This window comes from Triticum aestivum, chromosome 1B, assembly GCF_018294505.1.
Source record: "Triticum aestivum cultivar Chinese Spring chromosome 1B, IWGSC CS RefSeq v2.1, whole genome shotgun sequence".
Classification (NCBI taxonomy): domain Eukaryota; kingdom Viridiplantae; phylum Streptophyta; class Magnoliopsida; order Poales; family Poaceae; genus Triticum; species Triticum aestivum.
This window is the reverse complement of record NC_057795.1, coordinates 683,360,679-683,381,691: the sequence shown is the minus strand read 5'-3', so window position 1 is coordinate 683,381,691 and position 21,013 is coordinate 683,360,679. Positions and strand designations below refer to the sequence as shown.

Below are 21,013 nucleotides of genomic sequence, written 5' to 3'. Positions count from 1 at the left end.
AGAAGAATAAGAAGAAGACTATAAGCTTATTATGTAAACTTGATCATTTTGTGCTAACATAAGTAATTTTGGAGCTAACCTATAGGAAACTAAGCATATAAGCTCTAAGTTAGCATATTAGAGCCAACTTAGGTAAAATGAAGCTAACCTATAGGAAACTAAGCATATTAGAGATAACATAGGTAACTAAGTATATATATATATATATATATATATCATTTTGGAGATCTGACATACCTGACATAGTTCAGTTCTCATTGTTCTTCACCTTCTCCTTCCTCAGCCTGATGCGCCAAGAGCGGCGAGGCGGTGGAGGCAGTGGAGGCAGTGGGATGTAGTCTTCTACCACAATTGGCGTGGTCATGTCGCCCAGCTGTGGGATCGCCAGCGCCACCACCGGTGCGTGGTCATTGTCAGGCACCACCACCATCGCGAGGCCACCTTCAGGCAGGACGGGCACGACCAGCGCTAGGTCATCCTCAGCCTGATGCCCATCGTCATCCTGCAGCTCCTCATCCCCACTCTGCTCCTCTTCTCCCGCACTCCAGTCCGGATCATCCTTCTTGTTGTCTTTGCTGGTGCCAGAATCACTGCTGCTATCGCTAAAGCCAGAATCGTTGTTGCTTTTGCTACAGCCATAGCCACTGCTGCTTTGGCTGTAGCCAGTGTCGCTGCTGCTGCTCCCATTGCCTGTCCAAATGCAACAATGACCGTTAACAATCGATGTGAGACAAAGTCAAATGTAGAGGAATAAGAAGAGGCAGAACGTACTGGCATCATCATCGTCAGCGTAGCGCATGCGACACATAGTCGCGTTGAACACCTTCATGATGAGCATGGTGGCGTCGTCGTCGTACCTGAAGAGAAGGAAGTACCCTAGCTGCATGTCGTAGGCACGGTAGAACTTCTCCCACCCACGATACAAGTACATGTGGCCCTCCTTGATCACCAACTCCACATCCCACAACCTGTGAAACCCATTGCCGGCCTGTCGCAGCTTCACATTATTTGGCGGATCTTCACCCAGCATGTTCATAAAACTGTCAGGCAGCCTCTGCAGTTTGGGACAATGAGTGATGTAGCAAACAACAGATATCATAATGAGATGGGTGAAGGGGAGATCTCTCGTTTTATATACCTGCGTCATGGATGATACTGAAGTCCCAAGTATGATACTGAAGAACTCGGAAGCATCCAACTCGTACTGCGGTGTGGCAGAGCGGCGGTGGCTGCTTCCCCCCATCTCTGATAAGCAGCAGAAGAGACCAATTAGTACCCTTACAACAGATCATAAAACATGCATGATAACATGCTGTACTGAAAGTCCAATTGTACTGGACTATAAATTAGGGTAACAATGACACAGAAGATGGGAGCACCTAGTACACATTAGCAAAACAAAAAGGTACCACGCTTAAAAGGAAAGACCACTTGGCTCTATTGCCATCTATGGTTTAATGCAGCAAGAATAAAGGGGCAGTTGATCCTACTTAACTAAGTACTAAGATACCCCAGCCCATGCATTAGTCTCAAGTACCCCATATGTCCTATTTTTAGCAAAGTCATGCTAAAATTCACGGAAAATTTCAGCATGACCTTTTCTGAAAATAGGACATATGGAGTACCCGAATTTGCCGGAACGGAAGTTAATCGACATTCCGGCAAACTCAAGGGCCTCTCGGGGTACCTGCAAATTCATCACGACACAATGGTCGGAGACAAAACCCAGCAAACTAGCACCACAATGTGCCTCTACTTTCATATGGATGAAAAGGCTTTCTCCCCATTCCTTGCTTCTCCAACTAAATAAGCAAGCAAAGCAGAGTAGCAAACAAGCAATGCAATAGGTAGATAATATCACAAGTAGTCCAGTGACTACTGACAACACAACTAGCAGCAGCACATCACCAGCACAATTAATGAATTAAAGCTTTAAACACTTGCTAAATAGTTATAGCAGCACATCACAAGTAAGTACTAAGTAAACAGCAGTTCAGCAACACAACACAACTAACTAGCAGCAGCAGAGCACAAAACAACACACTATGTATAGCAGCAAGCAACATAATTTGACCTAAATCAAGTGGTTTAGGTCAACCGATGGAATGCGGCGGCATCAAGTGAGTGGGACACCATGAGTCAGGGTTTTTCTGGGAAAGTGGTGTCTGCCAAGTTACTGCACAAACATACAAGCATAGTCACTACTCCACTATTCCACTATAAAGTACTACATAGAAGAGAGATTAGGCAGTTAACCGCAGAATTATGTATACCGAATCTTTCAAATGCAATCAAAAGCATATGAATTTATAATATGTCAAAATAGATACATACCAGCAGATCCTGAGTCCAGACACTGCACTGCGTCAGTCCATTGCTCCAATCTCAATGGAGGGCAACAACTGAGATGAAAGCCTGAGTGTAGCCACACCTTTTCGCTTCAGAATGTACGTATGCTCCAAAAGTTGCTCCTCCTAATGAACTGAAGAAAAAGAACTGAATCAAGACAATTATGAGTTTATGAGAAGTAGAGAAAATATTGTTGTGTGGCAGTAAAGCACCTAATTTGACCTAAATTAGAGAGGGATTTGACCTAAACCTAGCAATAGAGAGAAGAAGAGGGCATGGTCGGGAGGGAGGAGAGGAGGAAGAGAGGAGAAGAGAGGCAGAGGGAGGAGGGTTACCTGACCACGATGAGGTGGTGGCCGGAGCGGAGACGACGGAGGGCGGAGACGGCGAGCTTGGGGGAGGCGGGGATAGACGGCAGGGAGGTCGCGGGCCTCCTCTCCTGGTGGACGTGGGGCCTCCTCTCCTGGTGGACGTGGGGCGGCGCCGAGGCTCCGAGTCTTCGACGGCTGCGAGGGTTAGGGAGGGAGGCGAGGGAGGCGGCGCTCGCGGGGAGGGCGGGCTCGAGGGGGAGGAAGGGGAGAGGGAGGCGGCGGGGGCACGTGGGCGGCTGCGGCGGACGGAGGGGGCGGCGGCACTCGAGGGGGAGGAAGGGGAGAGGGAGGCGGCGGGGGCGCGTGGGCGGCTGCGGCGGACGGAGGGGGCGGCGACGGTTGGGGAATCTGGCGAGGGAGGGAGGGAGGCCACAGTGCGAGGTGAATAGGTGGTGTGGGGGGAGGGTTCTAATGGTGCACCTACCCCTAGTGCGCCATAAGTACGACTGGTCAGGTTATATACAACCTAACCCTATCTACATTAGAACACGCCCACTAGCCCGACTGGTCAGCACGCAACACACACACTAGGAGGTCCTGGGTTCGATTCCCAGGCTCCCCAATTTTTGTTTTTATGCATTTAAAATGTTGTTCGATATTTATTTGTGTTTAAATATGTTCAAACTTGTTTAAATCATAATAGTAATATTTTTTATAAAAATAGTAATAATTTTTTTAAAAATATCATCAAATTTGTTATTTGAAAATATTTATGAATATGAAAAAATATCATCAAATTTGTTATTTGAAAATATAATCAATTTTTTTGCAATTTTAGTTGCATTCATTTGTGACGATGGAGCGGGACGGGGAGGGTGCGGGGGAGAGGGTGCGGGGGGTCGGCGGCGGTGGTGGAGTGGGGGAGGGTGCGGTGGGTCGTCGGCGACGGTGGAGTGGAGGACCGGATGTGGCAAGGTGGGATAGCGATTGAGATGGAGGGGGATCGAGATCGAGTGTCCATGAAATTTAAAAACATTCATGAGTTCAAAAAGTGCCCATGAAATACAATCGAGAAATGAAGACTATGATTTAAATACAATCGATCTTAGCTAGCTATCTGTTCACAATCTTCTTGCCCGTCTTTTTCGCAAATGGAGTTCTTCTGTGGAACGGACGTCCTTTAGGTAGGGTGGTCCTGCTTCTTCTTGTGGTGGATGCTGCTACTTCATCGTCGTCGTCATGTTTGATCTTCGGGTCGCCGTACTTGTCGAAGTCTTGCTCATTGGCTACTCCATCCATTCCGATGATCTTCCTTTTGCCTCTCCTCACGACAACACGACTGGGCTTTGATGGGTCGGTAATGAAGAAGCATTGGTCCACTTGGGAAGCCAGTACCCATGGCTCATTTTTCGCGGTGACGTTTGCGCCCGCGGTCTTGGATTTGGCTTCGGGTATAACCATGGTGGTGAAATACTAGTCTTCTTTTAGGACGCTCTTGGCCCATCTGACACAGAACATCGGGACCTTCTCTCCAGCGTAGCTCAGCTCCCAGATCTCCTCGATCCTTCCGTAGTATCTGTCCTTGTCGTTTCCGGTGTAGGATTCCATCGCTACCCCAGAGTTTTGATAACCATCGCTCTTCATGTCCTTGTCCTCGGTGTAGAATGTGTAGCCGTTGATATCGTACGCCTCATAGGTCATCAGGTTGTGCTCGGCGCCCTGTGACAAGGCGAATATGAGTTGTTCTTCCGCGGAAGAATCCTCATGTAAAGGGTACGACAGAAGCTTATGCTTGAACCAACGCGTGAAACATGAGTTGTGCTCTTTGATTATATCTCCGTCCGTCCTCTGTTGGCCTCGGTCATTGTACGTCTTCTCAATAAAGGTTTTGTGCTCTACCACCCAAGGATCGACCACATCTATGTGTTGTAGCGCGACTAGGTTTGCTCTTTCAAAGTCGGCGAGTCGACCCTCGAAGTCGACATGCATTTCGCGGCGACCCTCACGGTGACCCCATCCAGCGAGCCTGCCGAGGTGCCTGTTGACGGGCAGACCAACGGGGTCCTCGATGCCTAGATAATTCGTGCAGTACGAGATGCACTCTTCGGTCAGAAAGCCCCTGGCTATGCTTCCCTCTGGACGTGACATGTTGCGAACGTATCCTTTGATGAAACCATTCATCCTTTCGAACGGCATCATGCTGTACAGGAACGTCGGCCCGAGTTGGATGATATCCTCCACGATATTGACCAGCAGATGCACCATAACATCGAAGAATGCGGGCAGGAAGTACATCTCAAGCTCGCATAGTATCACCATGATCTCTTCCTGTAGCCTTCTGAGTTTCCTCACGCCAACCGACTTCCGAGAGATGACGTCGAAAAAGTTGCATAGACCAAGCAGACTCTCGGACACGTTCTTCGTGATATGCATGACATCAAGGCTGTGAGGCACACGGTGGATCTTCCAGTACGGAAAGTCCCAGAAAACAGACCTTGTTTTCCATACCTTCAGCAGCGGCTCTGGCGCCTTTCGCTTCTTTCCCGGCTCTGCCGCCTTTTGCTTCTTTCCCGGCAGTGGGCAATCTTTCCAATTTTTCAACAGCTGGTCTATTTCCTCGCCGCTCCTCATACGCGGGCGTCTTCGGGGTTCGGTTTCACCATCGAACAGATCCTTGCGTTTCCTCCACGGGTCATCGTCGCGAAGCCACCTTCGATGTCCCATGAACACGGTTTTCGAAGACCCAGGATCTCTATCTAGCTGGCGATACGTTGTGTCATCCATACACCTGTCGCATCTAGAAAATCCGTGGACCACCTGCCCCGCGAGATATCCGTAACCGAGATAGTCGTGCACCGTCTTGAGCAGTGCGGCTCTCATAGGGAAATATTCTTTCTCTGCGGCGTCCCACGTATTGGCTGGCGTTTTCCGCAGCGTGTCTAGCTCCTCTTTCAGTAGCCCCAGATACAGATTGATGTCGTTCCCTGGTTGTTTCGGCCCTTCAATTAGCATACTCATGTGAATGTACTTCCTCTTCATGCACAACTAGGGGGAAGGTTGTACATCCACACAAACACAGGCAAGGTGCTATGTGTGCTTCTCTGGCTGCCAAACGGATTGACTCCATCGGTGCTCGCGCCCAGCACGATGTTCCTTGGATCCTTCCCAAATTCTGGGTGTTCGAAGTTCAACGCTTGCCACTGGCTCGCATCCTTTGGGTGACTCAGCATTTTGTCTTTTTTAATTATCTCCGGATCATTTGCGTCATCTTCTCGCTTCTTCTCCTCCATATCCGCGTGCCAACGCAGGAGCTTTGCTACCTTAGGGTTCGCGAAATACCGCTGCAGACGAGGAGTGATCGGAAAGTACCACACCACTTTTCGAGGAGCTTTCTTCCTCTTCTTGTATCGAGTGACGCCACACACCGGACATATGGTAGACTCCGCGTGCTCGTCCCGATAAATGATGCAATTGTTCATGCACACATGGTATTTCACGTGCGGTAAATCCAGAGGACACACGATTTTCTTCGCCTCCTCGAAACTAGTCGGGCACTTGTTCCCCTTGGGAAGACGTTCGTGCCAGAATGACATGTTCTCGTTGAAGCATACATCGGTCATTTTGTGTTTTACCTTCATCTCCAGAGCCATGAGCGTTACTTTCAGGCGGGTATCCTCGGGCCTGCATCCTTGATACAATGGAGTAACCGCGTCTATCTCCAGTTGATCCATCTTGGCTTTCTCTCGGGCGGCAGCTCTTGCGTTATCCGTCTGCTTGAGAAGCAGCTCTTGAACATGAGGGTCCTGCACCCAGCCCATCGATGGTCCATCGTCGTCTGCTCCGCCGGCATCTTCATCTTCATGACCATGCCCTTCGTCTGCTCCGGCATCTTCCTCATCATCATGTCATGCATCTTCTACATGATGACTGTGTACAGCATCACCGTCGTGATCATGTCCTGGAGATTCTTCGTCTTCTAGCCCGCCCGAGTCTTGCTCATTTCTTGCCGCCCGGCCCCCATGGACGACTTCATAGTCATCTTCATCATCTTGCCACCGATAGCCATCCATGAAACCACGCAAGAGCAGGTGGTCCCGCACCTGCCTGGAATCCGGGTCCGCAATAAGGCTCTTCAGCTTGCATCTTCGACACGGACATCTTATCTCCGTCTCGTTCTTTTGAAGCATCTCGGCCTTCGCGGAGCTCAAAAACCTATTCACGATGCCTTTGGTCATCGTGCGGACCATGGTCGCCTGCGGGGTAGAGCAAAACGATATTTTAGAACCAAGAAAAAATTTGGCATGACTTTCCCTAAAAATAGGACCAAAAAGAATGCATAGTGCCAAAATTCTCGCCGAAATGGAAATGAATCAATATTCCGGCAAAATATTGGCAACTATCGCATTTCAAATACCGGTACCTGCAAACACAAACATATATGCAACACCACAAACATATGCAACACCACGAACATACATAGATCTAGCTAGGCCACAAAAAGTGCATGTGCACGTTGTTGGAAAGGGAGAACAACATAAAGATAGCTTCCCCCCTTACTTACCTATCAAAAAAAGTAATTTAACCACTTAATTTGGATGAATCTATGGTGCAAATGAGGTGAGTAGGAGGAGGCAGCCGAGACAAGCTTGGAGGAGGAGGTGGAGAGAATGAAGTGGGAAAAGTGAGTGGGTAGGTGGGCTGTCCATAATATCTTGTTGGTCCCAGGTTACTAATGGAGCACCATAAGCAAATGCGCCATTAGTAACCCTGGTTACTACTGGCGCACCTGCTTCTGATGCGTCATTAGAAGTTTTGCAAAAAAATAAAAAAAAAGTATATATTCTAATGGCGCACCGTGGCACAGTGTGTCGTAATGGCGCACTATGCCACGGTGCGCCATTAGAATGTTTGAAAAAATTAAAAAAAAATTATTACTAGTGGCGCACCATGTGCCTGATGCGCCATTAGTGTCTTCCACACTAATGGCGCACTAGAACATGGTGCGTCATTAGTATATACTAATGGCGCACCACCTGACAGGTGCGCCATTAATGTCCATCCCATCTATAGTCTTTTTTCTAGTAGTGCACTATGTAACTTGTACATCACCATATTAGTACAAATATAACAGTGGGAGCTTCTCCTACTATTCAAGGTTCAAATACACACACACACACACACACACACACACACACACACACACACGTAAGAGTCATGTTCGTGGAGGTTAGAGTTGTTAGGAGTCCTCTCTTATCTCTCTACCCTCTTTCCCACGTAACCTCTCCTGTATATTCTCTTGATGGTTAGCCAGGGGCTGCCGCACATTATACGCACCATCATCTATCAATATATACAACGCGGGTCTCCCTGTATGGAGATTGAGACGCTTCCATAATTCTTTCATACTTGAGCTCTGACCAAAAAATCAAAATCGCAGTTCAAAGTTCTATGCACTATTTGAGCAGCGATTTTTTTTGTGGGAGGTCCTCGGATGTTATTTTTTGATGAAATTTTGCAAGAACCTCAAACATTCGATAGAGTTTGATGTCGCAAAATTTTACAATTTTTCGATGTTGTTTGATATCAGTTTTCAATTTTTTTTTGACAACTCGGGTGTAATACACCCGAGGTAGAAAATCCACTCTAAAAGAATTAGATAAAGGGACGTGATGGGAGGGGGAAACCGATTACCGAAGAGTTCTGCCTTGTAGGAAAAGGAACACTGCTTATTTTTTTAAGTTGTAGAGATATAATAATCTAGATCTCATACACATAGATTAGCAAAAAAAATTAATAATTTCTCACCTTTATGAAGTAGCAATGTTCAAGAGGATACAGATTATATTGGGTTATAATAATCTAGATCTCATACACATAGATTAGCAAAAAAAATTTAATAATTTCTCACCTTTATGAAGTAGCAATGTTCAAGAGGATACAGATTATATTGGGTAAGTCTAGGTGTCTAGCTGGTGATGGCGAGGAGATGGTGGCATCGGCGGCGAAGAAATATACCTCCCCATCCGGTTCTCATTCTGAGATGTTGTTTGGCATCGATGGAGGGCGTGTTTAGCTTCAGCTTTGTTTGGTCTAGGTGATCGGTGGCCCTATGGAGGAGACGACATCTTAGCGCGTTTTTGTTCTCCGGCTCCTTCTGGCCCTCCTTGATGTCAACTTCTCCGAGATGACAATATATCCAGACCGTGTCCTGGAGTACGTTGATGACTTCCCGGCCGGTGCTCCTTCAAGCTCCTCAGTCTCAACAAGGTTGCTCCGATGAGATGGAGGTCCATAGGCGGCAACAAGCTGTGGATGTAGAATGAAGACAGTGCTGATTTCATCAAGAACTTGCCTATAATTTTCCTTTTTTAGTGATGTTCTTGTAAGGGCTAGTTTATCAACATATAGACTTGGCCCTTTCTGTAAAAAGGAACTCACTCCGGCAATACAGTTCTACTAAGGTAATACTCCCTCCGTCTCAAAATAAGTGACTTAACCTTGATCATCAGTAATCAGTTTGAGCGTGTGTATGTAAAGGAAGAGGGTGCTATGTCCTATGGCCTCGGAGTTGGTCCACAAGTTTTAAGCCAAGCTCTTGTGCTACAAATGTCGTGTGTATCAGTTGGACATGGTTGCCTCCTTCAGAGTAGAGCTTGATAAGAAAATAGGCAGTTTTTTGATCAAATAAATCCATGAATAAATCATGAGCATGACATGAACAACATTGATAACACACTGATTACGATCTAACAGAGCATGTACTACGCATATAGTAGAAACATCTACGCATATTGCTAGTACTGCTACAACAGAAAGAAACATGAGAGGGATAAACGATGTATACCCTCCAATCGGCCACGCGGCGGTGGTGGCGGTAGCAGCAGCCGCGGCATCCTCGGCGGCCTTCTTGTCGGCCTCGGCCTTCTCAGCGGCGGCACGGTCGGCATCGGTTGACATGGTGATGACGAAGGTGATGCGGACGTAGATGAACAGAAGCGAGCAGTCGCGTAGTCGCTACCCAAAAACCTAATCGCCCCTCTCCTGTACAGGATTCGGAGAGGCGGGGTTTCGGAGGCCTACTCTCCCATCAACCGTGTACGCGGTGAACGGGACAGAGTTGCCGGCGGCAGCAGCAGAGGAACAACGCGGGCGTGGAGGCGGAGATGCGTTCTGTTTCGTGGCGGCGCGTGGAGAGACGTGGGCTGAACCCACGTCCAAGTCGGTAGCCCACGATCCGACGTCTCAGATCGTGGCCCTACCTGTCAAAGACTCTCCGTTCCTGACCGGCAAAAATAAGCGCATAGGAGTGAGCTCGGCTCGGCTCAATCCCGCAAACCGCGGCGCGGCGCGGCGCGGCGCGTCGTAACGAGGCGAGGCGAGCGGAGGAGGAGAAGGAGGAGTGCGCGAGGGCCTCATCTCTTCTCAAGCTCTAATAGCATGAGGGAGAGAATCCCTTATAAACCACTCCAACTCTCCTTCCACTTCTGGGGTGGGACTAAACTTCCCACCACCTTGTCATGCCACCTACATGGGCCCTTGGAGATTAAATCTAAAATTGTCATATGGGCTCTAGGCCCATCTCATATTTCAACAATCCCCCACCAGATCTCAGGGGCCCAGTTTGTCCTTTGTTCTAAACGCTGTTTTGATATACCAGCATCTCAGTGGAGACCAATTAAGGTTGAGTTCCACCTAGACCAAGTAGTTACACTCCTTCACAACTGAACAATGGACTATGCCTTGAATTGTCAGTTTGGCGTCAAGAAGTTTCACCACAAGTATCACTGATACGAGGCTGCCGAAGGCCGACCCCTTGGGTGGAGCATATTAGTCACACTTCTGGCCTGTTCATGAGCTTGCTAGAGATCACCCCAATCTCATAGACTGTGACCAGCAGTCGGGCTCATATAGGTGTGTTCCTCCAAAGATCGCTCTGTAGGATAGCATCTTGCTTATGCATATAAGCCTTGAAACACATTAAGACAGTACTCATCCTTCCATACAGTTTCCGAGAGTATTGCATCTTCGACGGAGTGGGTTAGTAAAGTTACTCTCCTCAGTTCACCACTGGCTTGTTTTCCCAGGTCCTACTTCACAGGATCTCCGATCACATAGGTTGGGTTACTGCCATGGCAACGCATGTGGGTCTCATACCCATCTCCCTTGATGTGCTATCTATCACAACATGTGATAGCCCTTTAGTAAAGGGATCTGCCAGATTCTTAGCCGTTTGAATATAATCCAACGCTATCACTCCGAAGTTCCTCAATTTTCTGACAGCTTTCAATCTCATTCTTATGTGTTTGTTGGACTTCATGTTGTCCTTTGAACTCTTCACCTTGACAATAACTGTTTGATTGTCACAGTTCATAAGGATGGCCGGAACAGGCTTCTCAACCACTGGCAAGTCCATCAACAGATCTCGAAGCCATTCTGCTTCGCCACCCGATGTGTCTAATGTTGTTAATTCTGCTTCCATTGTCGATCTTGTTAAGATCGTTTGCTTGGAAGACTTCCAGGAAACAGCACCACCTCCAAGAGTAAACATATACCCAGTTGTGGCCTTCATCTCATCAGCATCAGAGATCCAATTTGCATCACTATACCCTTCAAGTACCGACGGGTATCCAGTATAGTGAAGTCCATAGTTCATAGTACCTTTCAGATAGCGCATAACTCTCTCAAGAGCACGCCAATGTACATCACCCGGTTTGGAAACAAATCGGCTCAGTTTGCTAATAGCAAATGCGATGTCAGGCCTCGTTGCGCTCGCTAGATACTGGAGTGAACCAACAATCTGAGAGTATCTCAATTGATCTATAACCGTGCCTTTAGACTTTCGAATCAGCACACTAGAATCATATGGTGTTTGAGATGGTTTGCAGTCTGAATATCCAAAACGACTCAACACCTTCTCAACATAATGGGATTGCAGAAGTGTAATCCCACCCTCATCATCTCTCAATAGATTGATGTTCAAGATAACATCAGCCACTCCAAGGTCCTTCATCTCAAAGTTCTGAGATAGAAAAGACTTAACCTCCTCGATCAACTTGAGATTAGTCCCAAATATTATTATGTCATCAACATACAAACACAGTATAACTCCTTCGCCCCCACCATAGCGATAGTATACACATTTGTCGGCCTCATTAACAACAAAGCCAACAGATGTCAACGTTTCATTAAACTTGTCATGCCATTTCTTAGGCGCTTGTCTCAGGCCATACAAAGATTTCACCAACTTACACACCTTTCCTTCCTGACCATCCATCACAAAGCCATCAGGCTGTTGCATATAGATTTCCTCCTTTAGCTCTCCGTTCAGGAAAGCCGTCTTAACATCCATCTGATGAATGAGAAGACCATGTGAGGCCGCCAACGAGAGTAATACTCGAATGGTGGTCAGTCTGGCCACAGGTGAATAAGTGTCGAAGAAATCTTCTTCTTCTTTCTGGGCGTAGCCCTTGGCCACAAGCCTAGCCTTGTACTTTTTTATCGTACCGTTGGGCCTAAGCTTCTTCTTGAACACCTACTTGCATCCCAATGGTTTGCAACCATAAGGACGTTCAGTAAGCTCCCAAGTCCCGTTAGCAATGATGGAATCCATCTCGCTACGGACCGCATCCTTCCAGTAGTCAGCTTCTGGAGATGCATACGCTTCTGAAATATAAGTGGGATTATCCTCCACGAGGTATATGAAGAAATCATCACCAAAGGTCTTTACATTCCTTTGTCTCTTACCCCTACCAAGGGATTCCTCATTATCCTCCTCAGGGTTTTCATCATGTGTTTGATTATAATATTCCATCGGAATGGCAGGTTCAGGAGTCTCCTCAGATTCCAGTCTAGAAGTGCTTTGTACATCTCTCATGGGGAAAATGTCCTCAAAGAATGTAGCATCTTTAGACTCCATAATTGTACCGACCTTCATGTCAGATACCTCAGATTTCACTACTAGAAATCTATAGCCAACACTATTCATAGCGTAGCCCAAATTAACACAGTCCACAATCTTTGGTCCAAGTTTACGCTTTTTGGGGATCGGCACATTAACTTTCGCCAAGCAGCCCCAGGTGCGTAAGTACGAGTGTTGTCCTTCTCTTGGTCCACTTCTCGTAAGGAGTGATCTCGTTATCCTTTGTCGGAACTTTATTCAGGACATGACATGATGTCATTATAGCCTCCCCCCACCATGCCTTGGATAAACCCGACGTATCTAACATGGCGTTAACCAAATCAGTTAGAGTATGGTTTTTCCGCTCGGCAACCCCATTTGACTGGGGTGAGTAGGGAGGCGTCCTCTCGTGAATAATACCGTGTTCCGCACAAAAGGCATCAAACTCTTTCGAGAAGTACTCTCCACCACGATCTGACCGGACTCGTTTAATTTTCTTTTCAAGTTGATTCTCAACTTCTGCCTTATAGATTTTGAAGTAGTGTAGAGCCTCATCTTTAGTATTTAACATATACATATAGCAATATCTAGTGGAATCATCTATCAAAGTCATGAAATATTTCTTTCCACCTTTAGTCAACACACCATTCATCTCACAAAGATCAGAATGTATGAGTTCCAGTGGCGCCAAGTGTCTCTCCTCTGCTGCCTTGTGAGGCTTGTGAGGTTGCTTAGATTGCACACACGAATGGCACTTAGAACCTTTGGCTAAAGTGAAACTCGGGATTAAATTCGATTTTGCTAGCCGCGTCATAACACCGAAACTAATGTGACAAAGACGTGAATGCTAGACTTCAGATTCATTAACACTCAAATGAATATTGTTCACGTCTTTATTACATAGATCTGCAAGAGAAAGGCGGAACATGCCTCCGCATTCATAACCCTTTCCAACAAATAGTCCATATTTCGTAACAACTAATTTATTAGACTCAAATACCAACTTAAACCCTTCTCTACATAGAAGGGAGCCACTAACGAGGTTCTTCTTGATCGTGGGGACATGCTGCACGTTCTTCAGCTGCACGATCCTTCCCGAAGTAAACTTCAGATCGACCGTGCCAACACCAAGAACAGAAGCACTCGCGCCATTCCCCATCAGTACAAATTCGTGACCTGTGTCCTGGTAAGAAGAAAACAATGAAATGTCAGCACACACACATGAACACCTGAACCTGTGTCGACCCACCAATCAGTGGACGGCCAAACTGAAAATACAGCAAATAAATTACCGTACCCAGATGCACCACTCTCATTGTTGCTCACAATCATATTGACAGACTTGGAGTCCTGCCCTTGCTTCTTATACTTGTTTTGGCACTTGTTGGCCCAATGTTCAAGCGAACCACAAGTAAAGCAGCCCTCATCCTTCTTGTTCTTTTTGAAGGTCTTCTTACCCTTCTTCTTAAAGTCGGCACTCTGTTGGACACCATTCTTTCCCTTGGGCTTGTGGGAATTGGAGTTCTTCTGATGCACCGTATTGGCCACAGAAGTTCCTTCGACCCCTTTTCCGTGCGAGTCCTTTGCCCTTGAATTCTGCTCAACACTCAGATGGCCAATGACATCCTCCACAGAGAATTCACGCCTCTGATGTTTTAGAGTGGTGGCAAAGTTCCTCCAGGAATTGGGAAGCTTAGCGATTATGCAGCCCGCGACAAACTTGCCCGGTAACTCGCACTTAAGAAGCTCAAGCTCCTTAACAATGCATATTATCTCATGAGCCTGCTCCAATACAGGACGGTTTTCAACCATCTTGTAATCGTGGAACTGCTCTATAATATACATCTCGCTCCCTGCGTCGACAGCCCCGAACTTAGATTCGAGCGCCTCCCACAAGTCCTTGGCAGACCGCACATGCAGATATGTGTCAACCAGCTTATCTCCAATCACGCACAGAACTGCCCCGAGGAACACGACAGTGGCCTCCTTGAACGCCTTCTCCTGCTCAGGAGCGATCGTTCTTGTGGGAGTCACACCGGCGACCCAGAACACGTTCATGGCCGTGAGCCATAAGATGGTTTTAGTCTGTCAACGCTTAAAGTACGTCCCCGTAAACGGTGACGGTTTCAGTGCAGCAGCAAAACATGAGCATGAATAAATCATGAGCATGACATGGACAAATTAATCCATGAATAAATCATGAGCATGACATGGACAACATTGATAACACACTGATTACGATCTAACAGAGCATGTACTACACATATAGTAGAAACATCTACGCATATCGCTAGTACTGCTGCAACAGAAAGAAACATGAGAGGGATAAACGATGTATACCCTCCAATCGGCCACGCGACGGTGGTGGCGGTGGCAACAGCCGCGGCATCCTCGGCGGCCTTCTTGTCGGCCTCGGCCTTCTCAGCGGCGGCACGGTCGGCGTTAGTTGACATGGTGATGACGAAGGTGATGCGGACGTTGATGAACAGAAGCGAGCAGTCGCGTAGTCGCTACCCAAAAACCTAATCGCCCCTCTCCCGTACAGGATCCGGAGAGGCGGGGTTTCAGAGGCCTGCTCTCCCGTCAACCGTGTACGCGGTGAATGGGACGGAGTCGCCGGCGGCAGCAGAAGAGGAACAACGCGGGCGTGGAGGCAGAGATGCGTTCTGTTTCGTGGCGGCTAGGGTTAGCAGCACCCCACATATATATGTGCGGCCGCGCGTGGAGAGACGTGGGCTGAACCCACGTCCAAGTCGGTAGCCCACGATTCGACATCTCAGATCGTGGCCCTACCTGTGAAAGACTCTCCGTTCCTGACGTGGAGGAGTGCGCGAGGGCCTCATCTCTTCTCAAGCTCCAATAGCATGAGGGAGAGAATCCCTTATAAACCACTCCAACTCTCCTTCCACTTCCGGGGTGGGACTAAACATCCCACCACCTTATCATGCCACCTACATGGGCCCTACATGGGCCCTTGGAGATTAAATCTGAAATTGTCATATGGGCTCTAGGCATATTTCAACAGAGCTTGCAGGCAATTTTCAAGCAGAGCCATCAGTGAAGGAATTCACAAGTTGATGAGAGCATGCATATCATCAGAGTATGTAACGCAATGCAGAAATAATGCCACCAGGGCCTCTTTGTCCATGCATACTAGCACTAGTTTGGGTTTCAATTTTCAAACACCACCAGAATTAACCCTAAAGTTTATAAGAGAGAAATCATTTGCAGCAAGTATGTATTGTATGCATAAGAACGAGTATGGACGGCAACCGATGAGGGAGGGCAACTATTCTTACAGGAGTATATATGTACTCCCTCGGTGACATGATATAAGACGTTTTTTGACACTGCCATGGACTGACTCAAAACGTCTTGTAAAATGTTACAGAGGGAGTATCAAGTATCCATCAGTATATCTGATCAAGAGCCCCCTGAGGCTGAGGCTAACGACATCGCAGATCATGGAGTTCTCGCCGTGCTTGCTTCGAGTAATCATTACAAGGAGATGGTAAGTAAGTAAGGTGACTTGTTGCATCATGCTCTGGTATGTCTCAAGCCTACTGTCATCACTGCACAAATGGAGCAGATCACCAGGATTAGTTGCTTATCCCTCAACAGATTGGGGCAGACATACACATAATTAACCTATGATTCCTCAAAACAAACTGCGCAAGTGGAAGCAAACAAACTTACCGCGATTCTTATTTGCTTGTTGGGACCTGAGCCTCTGGTGTCACCTGTGCCACCCGTACCTCCTGCTCCAGCATTGGATTTATCAGCTGCTTTGTACATGCAGAACAGCAGAGAGAAATACACGAGCGTGATCCATCATGCAAACAAGGAGTCACACATAAAGAGAGGAGAATGTGGTTGCTCACCCCCTCCGGTCCCTTTTCCATTTTCGCACCCTTGGCAACTGCATTTTAAGGTGCACCTAGCCCCGCGCTTCAGGAGAAGAAGAATTTCGGTCAAGCAACAGCAGCATGTCTAGTTTCTGGAGAGACAAGAATGCAGAACAAGGAAGGACCGTGCATGTAGAGCGCATACATTCAGGCAACCACACTTCTTGTTTGTGCATTTGCTTAACAAGCACGTGCACCCCTTACCACCCTCATTGGCCTGGAAGAAGTGCAACACATTTCTTTCAGTTTCTTGGCAGAGGTCAGAGCAGAATGGTATTCATGAATGTAGTGTGCTCTCTTCTAAAGAAGAAGAAGAAGAAGTTACCAGCACCGCTCCTGCAGTCGCCGTGCTCGTTACAGAACCTGAAGCAAGAACCTCTCTTTTAATCCCGCGGTGCTGCAGCTTCTCAGCAAGAGCTTTGTACACAGTAGTGGAACGGAAATTACACGAGCGTGAACAGTCATGCAAAGCAAACACACATAAAAAGGAAATTTTGGTGCACTCACCCCCTTTGGCCCCACTGCGATTAACACACACTGTGGCCGCGCAGTTGCATTTTGAGGAGCACCAGGCGTTGTGCTTTAGAACAAACCAGCTAGTCTCAATTAGGATCAGAAAAGAACAAGCGTATCTAGTTTTTGTGAAAACGATAAATGCAACAAGAATGCATAAGAAGACTATGCGTGCATAGAACGCACCATGAAGCAAGGGCAGCGGTGGATGCGACATCCGCTCGTCCTGCAGCTGCACCAATTCATTTTGACTGCCGATGGGGAGTTATTCCTGCAATGCACAAGCCGACTAATTCATGCATTCAGTTCATATAAACCAACAGTAGGATTTTGCATTCAACTCTGCATACCTGGCTTCACCCTTCGACTCTGGTTCTTGTGCTGGCAATGGCTTAGGTTGAGGTTGAGCGGCAGCTTGGGCAGCGGCAGCTTGGGCAGCAGCAGCTTGGGCAGCGGCAGCTTGGTCAGCAGCAGGTTGGGCAGCGGCAGCTTGGGCAGCAGCAGCTTGGGCAGCGGCAGCTTGGTCAGCAGCAGGTTGGGCAGCGGCAGCTTGGGCAGCAGCAGCTTGGGCAGCGGCAGCTTGGTCAGCAGCAGGTTGGGCAGCGGCAGCTTGGGCAGCAGCAGCTTGGGCGGCAGCTTCATCAGCTTTCCTCTTGGTGTATTCAGCGAATTCCTCTGTGACTTCCTCCTCGTGTTTCCAGATGTTCTTGCAGTCGCCATGGCACTCGCAGTACTCGGAGCAGACCCCTTCCCTTGTGAAACAAGCGCAATCTCTGTACATAACAAAGAAATTAGCAAACTGGTTGGATGAATCATGTTCATGGCATTCCAACTGTGTGAGGTTGTGCACGTACTCATGGAAGCAGTTGCGGTTGGCGCACAAGCACTTCTGCAATTGCGACATCACGGCCAATGATGAGGTAGTAGCTGCAATGAGAATATGAGATGCACAGTATGAGACAGGATGCATGTTGTGGGATGCACGATCAAACTTGCTCAGAAAACTTATGTTCAGCTAGACAATTTCTGAAGAAGGCATTCAGTTCAGATAAACCAACAGTGGGATTGTGCTAAAAAAAATCTAAACTAGTACGTACAATTCAATTGGAAAAACTCATGCATCCAACTAGATATCAGAGATCTCAACATGCTCAAACTTACTGCAATCCAAAGCAATATGCATAGCCGCAGATATCAAAGATTTTTCAATCCGCATTACAGAACAAAGTTTCCAAGCGTCAGAGTTCAGAGTTAAATGTACAGCCAGCAAGCATTCACGAACCACGCCAGCAACTAAGAACTCAAGTAAACTATACATTATAGCAGATGAACCAACTAGTACTTGACTAATTAACTTTGTGGAAGCAATTGAATATTGACACTCAGCAAGGGGAGAGATAAATATAACGGGTTCAGCAACCAATTTTGCTCAGAAACTAAGAAAATCAGAGGGATTTTTTTCTGAGAATGCGCTAACAAACAAACAGTTGGTAGGATTCTTTTGCTGAGAATACAGTAACAAACAAAAGAGTTGGTGGCACCATTAACAATCATTCATGAATTACACAAATAACTAAGAACCCAAGTAAACTATATATTATAGCAGATGGATCTCAATATCAGCAGATGCAATAAATACATATGGTTTAGAGCAGGAACCAAGAAATTTAATAAAATGAAATAGTTCATTAATTATGCATCCATGTGCGCCATGCCCATAGAATTTACAGACTATACTCAACAATGAACTAGAACTAATCCGGGAGAACACAGCGCGTGCAATCTTGTCTAGGCAGCAAATACATGCATCCACCTACACGGTTGGCGTATGAAATAGGCCAGCATTTTACACCATAGGTTGTATTCTGCATTCAACGCAATGCAAGAAGAATGTCAATCAAAAGAAGATGAATGCTAGCCTGGAGAATCAGAGCTATTAACTTTGTGAAAGCATCTGTATCCTAGAAAACACCCAGTACTTAACACTCAGCCAAGGTTGATAGATATATAATGGGTTCAGCAACCAATTTTGCTCAGAAACTAACAAAATCAGAAGGATTTTTTGCTCAGAATACCTTACAAACAATACAGTAGGTGGCACCCTTAGCAAGCATTCATGAATCATACCAGTAACTTAGAATGTGAGTAAACTAGCAAATGAATCTCAACATCAGCAGGTGACTCAGGTACAAATGCAACCGAATGCAGGAAATACAGAGTCTATCATCACACAACACAGCTCACCCTACAGCAATGTGCACACAAATTGGGTTAAGCAACGCACTAAAAACAAGTCAAGTGAAATAACATGCCTCTCAGTAAGAAGATCACCAGAGCGCAAGCAATCACTTGCAATATCTGCTTGGAATAAAGTCATAAACAAAACAGCCATGGCGCCATCGGCAAGCATTCATGAATCACAACAATAAGTAAGAATGCAAGCAATATAAATACTCAACAATGAACTAGAACTAATTCGGGAGAACACGCGCTCAATCTTGTCTAGGCAGAAAATACATGTATCCACCTACACACTTGGCATATGAAATAAGCCAGCATTTTACACCGTAGGTTGCATACTGCATTCAACAAAATGCAAGATGAATGTCAATCAAAAGAAGATGAATGCTTGCCTGGAGAATTGAAACTAATTAACTTTTTGAAAGCATCTGTATCCTAGAAAACACCTAGTACTTAGCACTCAGTAAGGGTTGACAGATATAATTGGTTCAACAACCAATTTCTTGGAAACTATGATAATCTTAAAGATTTTTTGCTCAGAATACGCTAACAAACAAAACAGTTGGTGGCACCATTAGCAAGCATTCATGAATTATACCAATAACTAAAAACCGATCCCAACATCAGCAGGTCACTTAACTACAAATGCATCGGAATGCAGGAGAGACAGAGTCTATCATTGTAAAGGAACATCACACAGCACAGCTCATCTTACAGCAATGTGCACACAAATTGGGCTAAGCAAGTCGAGTAAAATTGCATGTCACTCGGTAAATAGATCAGTTGCAATATCTGCTCCCCTGCTGATCCATCCAATATCTGCTCGGAAAACACTATCAAGCATCATTGGCATTATTCACGAATCACAGCACATAACTTAAGAACTCAAGTAATATGATACCTAATAACTAAGAACAGCCTGCCCGGGACGCGAATCCCGGCCAAAATCCCGATCCCGAATCCCGGCCAAAATTTGCAGAAACGATCTGTCGGCCAAGAGCAGTTCGCAGAAACATTCCCGACCAACAACAGTTCACCGCACAACCTTCCCAGCCAAAATCCCGACCCCAGATGCGTACGTCCGCCGCGGAGCGTGCGGCGCCAGACCGGAAACGCGTGACCCCGTCCCGCCGATTAACTGATGACGCTGCTACGGGAGGCGGGGAGGGGGAGGGCGGAGGGGGAGCGCGCTTCTCACCTGCACCTGCGGACGTGCGGAGGCGGGAGGAGCGTCTGATTCCGCGGCGAGGGAGTCGCCGAGCTCGCCGGAGAGGAGGAGCGAGGGGGCGGCGGTGCCTGCTGCTGCGACGAACAACGGAACGGGGGGAAGAAATGCTCGTCAGCTCTGGTTGGCGAAGCACAAAACCCTAGGCGGAGGAGGCGGAGGGGGAGGGGAGGGGCGAGAGGAGGCCGGCGGCTCACCTGCGGGCGGCGGAGACGCGACCGACGGCGACGCCGACGCCGGCAGCGGCAGCGGGAAGGTGGCCGGCTTTCCCTCCCGCGAAGCGAAGCGAGGCAAAGCAGCAGAGCACCGCCTCCTCCGCGGCTCCGCCTCGGCTATAAGCCAAACGAAACCAAAGGAGGAGCCTTGTTGGTTGGGCTGGGCAGCAAACTACTAGGCCGGCCTTGGTGGAAGAGGCCCAGCCCAAGACTGGCTCTTCCTTATCTCTCAAAAAATTACCCTAAAAATGTCTTAAAAAATTAATCCAAATCCTAAATTTGTCAAAGAAATTAATGTGAACTACTAATTTAGAGTGCATTAAAAAATATTTAGAGTGAACCAAAGGAGGAGCCTT

At 47.2% G+C, this 21,013-nt stretch overlaps 1 protein-coding gene across 1 annotated transcript; it reads right to left on the bottom strand.

Moving 5' to 3' along the window:
- Nucleotides 1-15,675: 15,675 nt before the first annotated feature.
- On the bottom strand, nt 15,676-20,769 carry LOC123149053 (protein tesmin/TSO1-like CXC 5). The gene is made up of 11 exons (XM_044568592.1): nt 20,640-20,769; nt 20,416-20,519; nt 17,831-17,903; nt 17,327-17,749; nt 17,163-17,247; nt 16,971-17,043; nt 16,789-16,880; nt 16,609-16,680; nt 16,440-16,506; nt 16,255-16,340; nt 15,676-16,130 (listed from the first exon to the last, which is right to left on the bottom strand). The coding sequence occupies exons 3-11, from the start codon at nt 17,878-17,880 to the stop codon at nt 16,128-16,130; spliced, it is 951 nt and encodes a 316-aa protein (XP_044424527.1). The 5' UTR covers nt 17,881-17,903; nt 20,416-20,519; nt 20,640-20,769; the 3' UTR covers nt 15,676-16,127.
- Nucleotides 20,770-21,013: the final 244 nt, after the last annotated feature.